The 12,584-nt window shown below is 42.8% G+C and overlaps 1 protein-coding gene across 4 annotated transcripts in view; it reads right to left on the bottom strand.

Moving 5' to 3' along the window:
• The window catches only part of CD2AP (CD2 associated protein), a 50,981-nt gene that overhangs the window by 19,232 nt on the left and 19,165 nt on the right, over positions 1-12,584 (bottom strand). For 2 of the 4 annotated variants that reach the window (XM_060272350.2, XM_060272351.2), the window contains exons 7-11: positions 11,834-11,942; positions 8,449-8,543; positions 6,345-6,449; positions 5,901-5,937; positions 5,253-5,315 (exon numbers count right to left, since the gene is read on the bottom strand). In XM_060272350.2, the coding sequence (XP_060128333.1) occupies positions 5,253-5,315; positions 5,901-5,937; positions 6,345-6,449; positions 8,449-8,543; positions 11,834-11,942 (409 nt within the window). The remainder of the gene's footprint in view (positions 1-5,252; positions 5,316-5,900; positions 5,938-6,344; positions 6,450-8,448; positions 8,544-11,833; positions 11,943-12,584) is intronic. The other 2 variants (XM_088667100.1, XM_088667101.1) reach the window with 1 other exon arrangement.

Raw genomic sequence — 12,584 nt, 5'->3', positions numbered from 1 at the left:
GTTTGTGCAGAAACAGGTATACATGGTTCATGACAGGCAATGTGCAACAGGCAGCAAGAAATGAGCTAAAGAAGAAGAACCCATAATCTCTCTCTTATAATGCTTTACTGTATAGGCAATTTCTCTAAATTTAAATTTCAAAAACCTGAGTTTTGTAGTTCTAAAAGCTCTTGGGCCTTTCTAGCTGCTTTAGATACTCACCTGCTAGGAAAGCACAAATCAATTTGCTAAATGCCCCAAATAAGAGGGTGGAATCCTGTAACTTCTACACGCTGTTGAAATCTCTCCAAGGTTCAGTTTACAAGCTGGCTTGCAGAGCAAGTACAACCCATAGCTTCTTTGTTTACATGAATATCAGACAATATATTGCCACCAAAAATACATTTAAAGTACAGAGCCTGCATGATGGGGAGAACATGCCAGCTCAAGGTTCTCAAATGTCCATTCACATAATGCTTTGATGCTGAGTTTTCATAAGTCCACCCCATTTGTCAGTCTTAACATATGCGGAGCCCTGAGCTGCTATCCTGCCCTTCCTCCCAAAGGAGCCCAGGGCAACAAACAAAGCAGTACACCATGATGAAAAATAAAATAAGCAGAAACATTTAAAAATAGCATGAGCATCAAACAATAAAGACTACTGCATGCCCTCGCAGCTAATACTGTAGGTGCAGCTAATCCCACGGTTGCCAGGCTAAGTCTGAAGTCTGAAACAGAACTTGCCCCACCTTCTGGGAGCTATAGTCCAATGGAGCTAAAGTTGGTATGGTCAATAGCAACTGTATCACCACAAAAAGAGGCATCTATCTTGACCCCCCCCCTCCCTGCTCTCTCACTCTCTGCCCTATTCTAATGTTAGATGACTGGCACGTGGGTGTGGTTTGCCCAAAACACATGGCAGGGCTTACTAGACCTGCAGACTCCCCTCTGTTGCCCTAAGGGCTCACTTCTTCTCTTATGACTGGTTTTAGAATTGGTTTATTCCAGTTTTAGTAATTAACCTTTAATTGTACACCACTGTGAGCATTTTACAGTGGAGTGGCAGACTATAAATGTTTAAATAGAGTAGTGTATAGTAATTCCATAAAATTTTCAGACCTCTTTAGCACGAAGTATCTATATAAAGAGATACTTCATGAATACTTCATGGATAGATACTCCTTCATGGATCACTGCCTTTGTCGTGGCGAAGGGGCTTGAATAACTCAGAGAAGCTATGAGCTATGCCATGCAGGGCCACCCAAGATGGACAGGTCATAGTGGAGAGTTTTGACTAAACGTGATCCACCTGGAGAAGGAACTGGCAAGCCACTCCAGTATCCCTGCCAAGAAAACTCCATGGACAAAGACAACAGGCATATAAAAGTTATGACGTTGGAAGATAAGCCCCTCAGGTTGGAAGGCGTCCAACATGCTACTGAGGAAGAGGACAAGTACAAGTACCGTATTTTTCGCTCCATAAGATGCACTTTTTTCCTCCTAAAAAGTAAGAGGAAAGGTCTGTGTGTCTTATGGAGCGAATTCATGGTCCCTGGAGCCGGATTACCCAGGGGTGAAAAGCAGATCGTGCTTTTTTCTTTTTTTAGGAGGGAAAGAGGGAGTTGAAAGGAACCCGCTCAGCAGCTGATTGCAAGAGATTGGGGAGGGAGATAAGGGACGCTAGCTCCCTTCCAGGCCTCGCCCCCTTGCCCAGGCCTCCATTGTTGAATGTTCTGCAGACGGAGGCTGCAGTGACATGTGACTGGCTGATTAGATTATCTGTCTGGAAACTGTAGAAATGGCGCCCTTTCCTTTCCTAAAGAAAATGCAGAACTGTGAGTTGAACCCCATAAAAACAGGATTTTTTCCCTTTGCAAGGTAAGCTTTGCAACTTTCAGCGGATCCTCAAAAATGGAGCTTTGCCCCTTTGCAAAAAAAAAAAAAAGCTGCACAACTGAGCTGATCCCCCCCAAAAAACAGGGCTTTCCCCCTTTCCTCCTCTAAAAATTAGATGCGTCTTTTGGTCAGGTGCATCTTATGGAGCGAAAAATACGGTAGATTCAGAGCTGATGAAGTGGCTGGGCCAAAGCCGAAAGGTCGCACAGTTGCGGATATGCCTGGAAGCGAAAGGAAAGTCCAATGCTGTAAAGAAAAATATTGCATAGTGTAAGGGGGTGGGCTTACAGGGAACAGCCACCCCTCATCAAATCCAGTTCTTCGAAGGGCTCTGACAACAACGGAGGGGCAGGAGACAGGAAGGAGGAAGTGAGCAGAGGGGTCCAGGGCTCAGGCAGCATCCAGGAGCCCCGCCTACAGCCCGTGATACCAGCAAGGGAGGAGGGGCCAGCAGAGGTTTCTAGCGGGGAAACACCAGAGGGGCGTCCTTTCAAATTCACACCGGAACTGAGGCGATCAGGGGGCGGAGATTTGGGGTCCCCAAACTACTCTGCTGGAGGAGGAGCCAAAAAGCGCCACTGCGAGAATCTGATGATACTGAGTAGACATGTTTTCATGAAGCTCTTGCACTGTGAATAATATTCACAATAAAAGTCTTAAAGACAAGATGGTTTGGAGCAGGCATCCCCAAACTTCGGCCCTCCAGATGTTTTGGACTACAATTCCCATCATCCCTGACCACTGGTCCTGTTAGCTAGAGATCATGGGAGTTGTAGGCCAAAACATCTGGAGGGCCGCAGTTTGGGGATGCCTGGCTTGGAGTGTCGTTGCTCGAGGGTAACCAGTAACCTCCCTGACACATAGGAAGCTGGAATGTAAGAACCATGAACCTTGGTAAGCTGGATGTGGTCAAAAATTAGGTGGCAATAATAAATATTGGCATCCTGGGCACCAGTGAACTAAAATGGATGGGAATGGGCAAATTCAGTTCGGATAAGTCCAGGGGAGGGGGGGGCTGAATTAGATTTGTGTTTAAATGTTATTATGATAAAAGAAATAATATTTGAATGTATGGAAAATTTTGGGGTATAAATTTGAGGCTAAGGGGAGAAATAGAGGATAGATGGATGGGAAAATAAATTTAGATTTGGATTAAGATGAATTATGGGTGGAAGATATTCGATGCTTTTAAGAATAGAAATAGTTGTGAGATAATGAAAAAATGTGTTAGAATGATTTAAGATAATAAATGAAAATTGCTTATTTTGGAGTTAAAAATGGACCCAGTGTGAGGGGAATCGAGGAAGTCTACAATGTTAATTAAAATGTTAGAATTGATATGTTTTTCTTTTCTTTCTTAAGTTTTTATTCTCATGTTTTTGTTTTTGTGAATTTTTGCAATTTGTAATGTTTGAAAATATTTGAATAGATATGGAGGTCTCGTATACCCCAGGTGGTATGGTTGCTGACCTTGAGCCAGACATGCTGGAGAGTGAAGTCAAATGGGCCTTAGAAAGCACTGCTAATAACAAGGCCAGTGGAAGTGATGATATTCCAGCTGAACTACTTAAAATTTTAAAAGATGATGCTGTTAAGGTGCTACACCCAATATGCCAACAAGTTTGGAAAACTCAGCAGTGGCCAGAGGATTGGAGAAAATCAGTCTACATCCCAATCCCAAAGAAGGGCAGCGCCAAAGAATGCTCCAACTACCGCACAATTGTGCTCATTTCACATGCGAGCAAGGTTATGCTTAAAATTCTACAAGGCAGGCTTAAGCAGTATGTGGAACGAGAACTCCCAGTGCAAGCTGGATTTCGAAGGGCCGGAGGAACCAGAGACCAAATTGTAAGCATGTGCTGGATTATGGAGAAAGCTAGAGAGTTCCAGAAAAACCTCTACTTCTGCTTCATTGACTATGCAAAAGCATTTGACTGTGTCGACCACAGCAAACTATGGCAAGTACTTAAAGGAATGGGAGTGCCTGATCACCTCATCTTTCTCCTGGGAAATCTCTATGTGGAACAAGAAGCTACAGTTAGAAATGGATATGGAACAACTGATTGGTTCAAAATTGGGAAAGGAGTACAACAAGGCTGTATATTGTCTCCCTGCTTATTTAACTTATATGCAGAAAGGCTGGGCTGGATTAATCCCAAACCAGAATTAAGATTGCCGGAAGAAATATCAACAACCTCAGATATGCAGATGACACAACCTTGATGGCAGAAAGTGAGGAGGAATTAAAGAACCTTTTAATAAGGGTGAAAGAGGAGAGCGCAAAATATGGTCTGAAGCTTAACATCAAAAAAACCAAGATCATGGCCACTGGTCCCATCACCTCCTGGCAAATAGAAGGGGAAGAAATGGAGGCAGTGAGAGATTTTACTTTCTTGGGTTCCATGATCACTGCAGATGGTGACAGCAGTCACGAAATTAAAAGACGCCTGCTTCTTGGGAGAAAAGCAATGACAAACCTAGACAGCATCTTAAAAAGCAGAGACATCACCTTGCCGACAAAGGTCCGTATAGTTAAAGCTATGGTTTTCCCAGTAGTGATGTATGGAAGTGAGAGCTGGACCATAAAGAAGGCTGATCGCCGAAGAATTGATGCTTTTGAATTATGGTGCTGGTGGAGACTCTTGAGAGTCCCATGGACTGCAAGAAGATCAAACCTATCCATTCTGAAGGAAATCAGCCCTGAGTGCTCACTGGAAGGACAGATCCTGAAGCTGAGGCTCCAATACTTTGGCCACCTCATGAGAAGGTCTATATAAAATAAACATCTATATAAAATAAACTCGGCATGCTGTAAATTAAAATCCTACTTGATTGCATCTCCTTCGACTGATAGCCCAGAATTCAATTAAGAACTTTATTCAAGAGAAGCATTAAAAGGGGTTGGGTGGGTGAGAGAAACAGTGAGAATGTACCAGAAGAGGAAAATAAACTACACTGGATTACTGGTCTACCTAGCTCTGAACTGAATAAACCAGCAGAGCAAACTTGTCCCAGTGTTGTTTTTGCAGTTGCCAGGCCCTTGAGATGGTTGACAGAGGAGTGACAAAGCATAGAGACAGAATGCCATGTTTTATGAGGCACCAGTGAGGGGGAAGCCCAGGCAGGCAGCAGAAGCACCAAATGTTAAGAATTGGTAAAGATGCAGCTAAGGTTTCCCAGCCAGAGAACCCTGTGGATGAAGAGGGAAGGTTTCTTGGGGAGTGTAGAGTAGCAGCCAACCACAGAGAAAAGTAAAAAATGTCAGGTGTGGCAGGTTCAGAGACATTGCCCATGTACATTTAAAAAAATTAAATTTATAAACTACAGTGTCAGTCATTTATTGTCTTGATGTGATCAGGGATCAAACTGGCCTTTACCTTTTTCTTCATTCTTAGGAAGAGGAAACTTCTTCTCTGCCATCAGAAACTCTGGCTTTAAACCTGAATGTAAAGCCAATAATCAACTTAGGAACTATGTTTTTTTTTCTTTTGGGGGCGGGGAAGGGAGAATCAGAATCCTTATAGTTATTAAGTTTATACAAAAATGGCAGGCAACACAAGGAAGTAGAAGTATTTCAAAATGTGTGTTAAGTCCACAGTCCTCGTAAAAAAAATTGAAATAATTCCATCACATGGTCGTGGAAAACCCTTTATAGCATTATATGCATTGCTACAAAGGGACCATGTTGGATACCTAACATTCAAGTTATCACACAAAAGCAACTCATGCAACCCACTGGCGTTTATGCTTACATACACATTGCGAGGTAAGAGCTCATACAGTCTCAGCCATAGCAAGATTTCCCCTATGATCTTTAATGCTGGTCAACTGTGTTTAAGTATATTTTAATGTTGGACCACCTTGAGCACTATTTTAAACTAAAAGGCAGGGCTTTAAAAACAAACTTGTGTATCTCCAATAGAACAGTGTGTACCTTGGGAGTGCCGTTCACAATATTTGAGCCAGCCCCAAATCAATTCTTCTTTTAGTCAAAAGTTAAAGAGATAAAATCTTGGTTTGCATACCTGGACCTTTTGCAGGAGGTGGTGGCTTCTTTGGCTTCTGCAAAGGGGACATGATATCAATCACCACTGAGGGTCAATTATAATGCTGAATGCTATATGCTGACTTAGATACTGGACATTGGTCCCCAGGTGGATCCAGCAAGTCCATTTTCTTGCCTGTAGGTTTGCTGCACTTTGATTAAGGATAGCTCTGTTTTCTGGATGTACCCAGGGGCAAACTGTGCCATTACTAGTCTTTAAAATGCCACAGGTATTGTAAAATTTTCAAGAGCTGCATGTATTTCTGTAACTTAAGTGCTATGACTAAAAAGTAATTTTAAAAGAGATTAATAATGAGGCCTACAGAGTAAAAATGACTAATGAGCTAAATATGTTCAGTATTTGTTCTATCTATGCCTTGAAGCAGGGCTACATGATTTCTATAAAATGATCGTGAGAACTTACAGGAAAATCTTTATCCGATTCATAAATCTGAACTGCAAAGTTGTCTGGAAAAACTCCTTCTTTACCACCAAGCTCGCCTTTCCACCACCCAGCCTCTCCAGTATCCTAGAACAACAAACAGTTCTTTGTAAAAACAATTTAAAAAGTTGTAGAATATGTATTATTATTTCCCAGAAAACACATACAGTTTGGAGGAAAATCTAATTTACTGCTCAGTTTTCAAAATAAATGCAATTTACACAATGGCAGCCCAGATTTTGTTTCTTTAAAGCAACAGCTGTTTAAAAAGCCTGAGTGACTAAGAAGGCCTGGCACCCACAGCCGGCCTTTCACTGCCAAGTGTGCTGTGTACCTGCTGTGTACCTGCCTCAACCTCATTTGGCTGAAACATACAAAGCAGGGACTCGGATCTAGAGGTTCAGGCAAGCATATACGGAGGAGAAGGCAATCTCCCAGGTAACCTGTTCCCAAACCATTAAAGCTTAAACAATAGTACTTTAAACTGGGCTCAGAAATAGGCCGGCAAAACAGGCTCACCCACCCTGTCTATTAAAAACCTTGTGGTCCTATTCTGGACCAACGACAGCTTCCAGACCATTCTTGAAGGCAGTCCCACACTCTAAAGGAAATGTTAGCATAACGCCCAAGCTATTTCCATCTGGCTGTGGTTGCAACTGATATATTAGCGAGAAAAGCTGATAAAAAGATCTCTATGAGGGGCTACTTGAGCCTCTAACAACAATGCTGGATCAATAAGCACCTCTAGATAGTGGACCTAATTCTTCAGGGGGAGTGCAAGCCCATCCAGAATGGGCTGAACACCATTCACCTGGGTGGACAACCCACCCACCAGTAGTACCCCCATCTTGTTAGGATTGAATCTCAGTTTGTTCACCCTCATTCAGTCTATTACGGCACCCAAGCACCGATTCAGGTCATCTACCACCTCACCTGCACCTGATGAGAGAGATAAAGCTGGGTGTCATCCACAAAGCGGTGACACCTCAGACCAAATCCCCAGATGACCTCTCCTAGAGGGATCCCACAGGGCCCCATAGCCCAAAGGCCAAGGGGGTCGAGCAACGTTCCAACAGCACCACCTTCTGCAATTAGCCATATAAGCAGAAGCGGAACCACAGCTAAACAGTGCCTCCTACGCCAAACCTGAACATCTATCCATAAGGATACCATGGCTAATGGTACTGAAAGTCACTGAGATGTCCAAGAGAATCCACAGGGTCTTACTCCCCATCCCTCTCTTGGCAGAGGCCATCCCACAGGGTGGCCAAGGCAGTTTCTGTCCCAAAACCATGCTAAAACTCAACTGAAATGGTTCTAGAAAAACAGTCTCATCCGGGAGTGACTGGAGGTGGCCAGTCACTTACTCAGGAAGGGAATGTTAGTGATTGGCATAGGATTGTTGACATCTTCTGGGTCCAGACTACATTTCTCCAGGAGCAATTATCACTTCCTTTAAAGAAACTGGGGCTTCAGTAACTGATGCAGGAGTTGTCATATGAGTGCGTATTTATGCATATGCTTACAAGGTAGTATCACGGCAAACAAGTCTAACAGATCAATTAATGAATGAATTATCATCATCATCATCAAGGTGTATGTCCAAGCAATTTAATATATATTATAAAGGTTAATTATATAGGGAAGCTCCAATTCAGATGTACAGAAGTCTCAATCATAGTCTCTTATAAAACATATGAACCAAGAACAGTCCAATACTGAATACAGTGGTACCTCAGGTTAAGAACTTAATTCGTTCCAGAGGTCCGTTCTTAACCTGAAACTGTTCTTAACCTGAGGTACCACTGTAGCTAATGGGGCCTCCTGCTGCCGCCGGAGCACAATTTCTGTTCTCATCCTGGAGCGAAGTTCTTAACCTGACTATTTCTGGGTTAGCAGAGACTGTAACCTGAAGCGTCTGTAACCTGAAGCGTCTGTAACCCGAGGTACCACTGTATACTTATTCGTTAGCTTGTTTGTTTAAGCATTCAAAACTTTAATTTACTGGACAACATCCAAAAACATTTGAAATTTCACTTTGGTATGCCTAGATCTAACAGAAAAGGAACGTGGATTAATGTCTTACCTTGCTTATTATTTGAATAATATCACCTTCTTTAAAACTAAGTTCATCCTCATTAGTACCTTCATAGGCAAACGAGGTCTTGCAATATTCCTTAGCTGAAAAAAAGAAGTATAAATATTATACATGCCCAGTGCACTCCTGTTGCATGAATGCCATTGTTTAAAGCTCACCAGTAGGGCATTGGGGAGATGGATGATAACAAAGTAGCTAGTAAAATATGCTGAATTTACAGTAATTGTACACAAATGTACTTTTAAAATCCAACATGTAATTGCCCAGAACAAGACCACTGTTTAACATTTAGCTAGCAACAATGTCTTGGCAGTTCCTCAGAACATCAGGCATGTGCCCACAAGACTAGTTGAGTCTTGTTGAGGGAAGAGGTGATGGAAGATGCAGAATGCTAAACTAGAAGCTGAGAGAAGCCTCCTGCACAGCCTGGGGCTGGAGGGGATACATTATTATTTTTACTTAAACTTTATTAGAATTCAAATTAAAATACATTCGCAAACACACCAAACAGACAATAATATAAAAATAATAACATAAAATATCATATATAAATAATAATATAACATACAAAATAATAACGTACAAATTCATTTATAAATTACAATAATAAAAAAGAAAACACAAAAAAACAAAAAACAAAGATAATACGTTCAGACATACATTCATACCCAAAATCAAAATACTGGTAAAAAAAATACATTTAAACATATAAATTTAACCTATAAGTGAACCTATACCTATCAGCTATGTTCCTAATTTCCCTTTTAATCATATACCTTTATTTCTTCCCCTATATCTCCTCCCCCCATGGTAGACTTCCACTTATCTCCATCTCAGGTTCTTTAGTTAATATACTCTGGTACTGCTTCCCCTCAATCCTATGTACAGTGGTGCCTCGCTAGACGAATGCCCTGCTAGACGAAAATTCCGCTTAATGGCTTTCTCAGGGAACGCAAGCGGGCGGGCTAGGTGTCCCCCGCTTGCGTTCCCTGAGAAGGCACCCGGCTTTCTCGGCGAAGGCAAGTGGGGGAAACCTAGCCCGCCCGCTTGTCTTCGCCGAGAAAGCGCACAGCCACCTCCCCCAAGCCAAGGGGAAGGCAGGCGGCAAAACGTCCCCCCATCGGTGCGCTTCGCCTCCGGATCTGTTGGATAGCATCGCGATGCTGGAAATGAGACAGAAGCAGCTGAACCTGAAATTTAGGGGGATCCCAGAAGAACCTAATGAAAATATCAGAATCAAACTAGTTAACAACTTGGCGACTTGGCTGGAATTAAAGGAAGAAGAGGTGGATAACAAGATAAGTAATATGCTCAGAATAAGGGTGAGATCAGTCAAGGCGAGATCCAAAAAATTACCAGGAGACTGCCTGGTTACATTTACCTCTATGGAATTTAAAAATCTTATTGTGAGGTCAAGCTACAACAACAGCCTGAAGTTTGAAGGAAAGACAATTATCATCTTTAAAGAAATACCGACTAGATTTTTGGGTGACGGAGGCGAAGCGCGCCGATGGGGGGACGTTTTGCCGCCTGCCTTCCCCTTGGCTTGGGGGAGGCAGCCAGCGAAAACATACCCCCATCGGTGCGCTTCGCCTCTGTCTCCCTCCGCCGCCTCCCACCTGCCTCCCCCGATACGGAAGGCAACTTCAGAGACGTACCAAGTTGCCTTCCGTGTCAGGGGAGGCAGGCAAGACGCGGCGGCGGGGAAACATCTTCATCCGCCACCGCGTCTTGCCGCGCACAGCCGGCATGGAGCGCGGTTTCGGAGGTGTCCGAAGCCGCGCTCCATGTCGGGGGAGGCAGGCAAGACGCGGCGGCGAGGGAACGCCTTCCCCCGCCGCCGCTTCTCGCCGACATGGGGCTTGGCAGAGGTGGGGGAAAGGCGCAGGATCGTTCCTTCACCTTTCCCCCACCCCGCCCGACAGAGCCGGATCGGACGAAGCTTCTAAAGCTTCGTCCGATCCGGCTCTGTCGTTGGCAGCAGCAGCGCTTGCTCTCTTGGCTCGGGGAAGCGCCTGCCTGTCTTCCCCGAGCCAAGAGAACAAGCGCCGCCGCTGCCACCAGTTCCCCCCGAGCCCATAGGAACGCATTAATTGACTTTTAATGCATTCCTATGGGAAACGGTGCCTCGCTAGACGAAATTTTCGTAGGATGAATTGAGTCCTGGAACGAATTAATTTAGTCTAGCGAGGCACCACTGTACATATATCCTATAATTCTCAAATAGTATCTTAACTCAAAATAAATCACCTTCACTTGGCTTTGTCAATTTAAATCAAATCAAATCAGCTCAATATGAGGCATTAGAAGTAGACCCAAGACTTCACTGCGGGGCACTGTCCCTTCATGTACTCTCCCAATTTTTCCCAGTTCTGTTGGGATTTCTTGTTAATATGCCCTCTGGTTGAATTGGTCAGATTATCCAAATCTAAATAGCTTCTCCTGCCATTCCAGAATGTTGGGTATTTCTTGCTTTTTCCAATAGGATGCAACCGTCATGGCGTAAAAAAACAATGTCACATCCTGTTTTTTTTATTGTGTCATCCATTATCCCCAATGGAAAAGATTCACAGCTTTTCTTTATGTTATATTTGAGTATTTTTTTGATTTCCTCGAATATTTGGTTCCAGAAATTCCTTATTTCCCCGCAGTGCCACCATGCATGCATAAATGTCCCCGTCTCCTTCCGACATTTCCAACATAAATTATCCTTGGTTTTATACATTTTGTGAATTTTTACAGGGGTTAAGTACCATCTATACAACATTTTAATCATGTTCTCCCTAATTCCCTCCGAGGCTGTAAATGTCCAAGTTTGTTTCCATAATCGTTCCCACTGATCCATTTGTATGATTTTCCCCATATCTATGGCCCATTTCGTCATCGTCTCCTTCACCATCTCATCCTTGGTCTCCCATTCGAGCAACACATTGTACATTTTAGAAATTGTTTTATGTTCAGTCTGTAGTAAAAATTTTTTCCAATAAAGAAGGTTCTTCCAAAAATCCTTGCCTTAGTTTATGTTCATTAAATTTACTGTGGATTTGGTGGTATTGGATCCATCCAGTTAAGTGGTGTTTTATTCATATTCCTTTAGTTTAAATGTCCCACTCTTTTCTTCTAACATATCTTTATAATTCCCCCATTTTCGGAGGGGCTACATTATCATGTTGGTAGTAAAGGGACAGAGAGTTATACTAACAGCAGGACAGGGAGCTATTCTTATTCATCCGTCAAATGAGGAATTCGTTTGAGAAAAACACTGGCTTGCTGAAGTTTTGCACGGCCTTAACACCAAACCTTTTAATAACGGCTTCTATTTTAAAGATTTAACATGAAGATCACAAAACAATATAAAGATATAAAACAATACCTTTCTGTTTACTTTCTGTTTCTGTTTTTGCTACCTCAGTTGCAATTTCTGTTTTTGCTGCACCAGGAAATTGGGTTACTTTTGGTCCAGATGGATGAGTAAATAATGGCTACACAAGAAATGTGAAGGTTAAAAACAGTCCTTAGGCAAGAGCCAAATATACTTGAATTTGCAATTAAAGCTCCTGTTCATATGATCAACAAAGTGTAGAACAAGCATTTTAATGTAATACCTATGGCAAGAATTTTATTCTTGTTCGAAAAATTATTACTTAAGTTTAGGAACAGTAGCAATGTTTCTGGGTTGGAAACAGTCACCTGCCAACTAAAATGCTACTACAGTGCTACCTCTAGTTATGAACTTAATTCGTTCCGGAGGTCTGTTCTTAACCTGAAATTGTTCTTAACTAGAGGTGTGCTTTCGCTAATGGGGCCTCTTGCTGCCGCTGCGCCGCCAGCACATGATTTCCGTTCTCATCCTGGGGCAAAGTTCTCAACTTGAGGTAACTCATCCAGGTTAGTGGCATTTGTAACCTGAGGCGTTTGTAACTCGAGGTACCACTGTACAGGGATCAAATCGGTGTTCCTTAAAGGTAATATGCAAACACTGACACAATTTGTACCTGCTTTCTGTGTCAGGCTACCTGGATTTGCATTTATATTTCTACAGCTGCTAGTTTAAGAATTAATCCTCTCCAAATGGAGCACATGAATGTGCTTCCTCCAGCTTGGTCTGTGTTCTAATGGTGCAC

This window comes from Zootoca vivipara, chromosome 3 (genome assembly GCF_965207765.1).
Source record: "Zootoca vivipara chromosome 3, rZooViv2.hap1.1, whole genome shotgun sequence".
Classification (NCBI taxonomy): domain Eukaryota; kingdom Metazoa; phylum Chordata; class Lepidosauria; order Squamata; family Lacertidae; genus Zootoca; species Zootoca vivipara.
The sequence above is the reverse complement of the archived record's forward strand: the minus strand, read 5'-3'. Positions and strand labels throughout refer to the sequence as shown.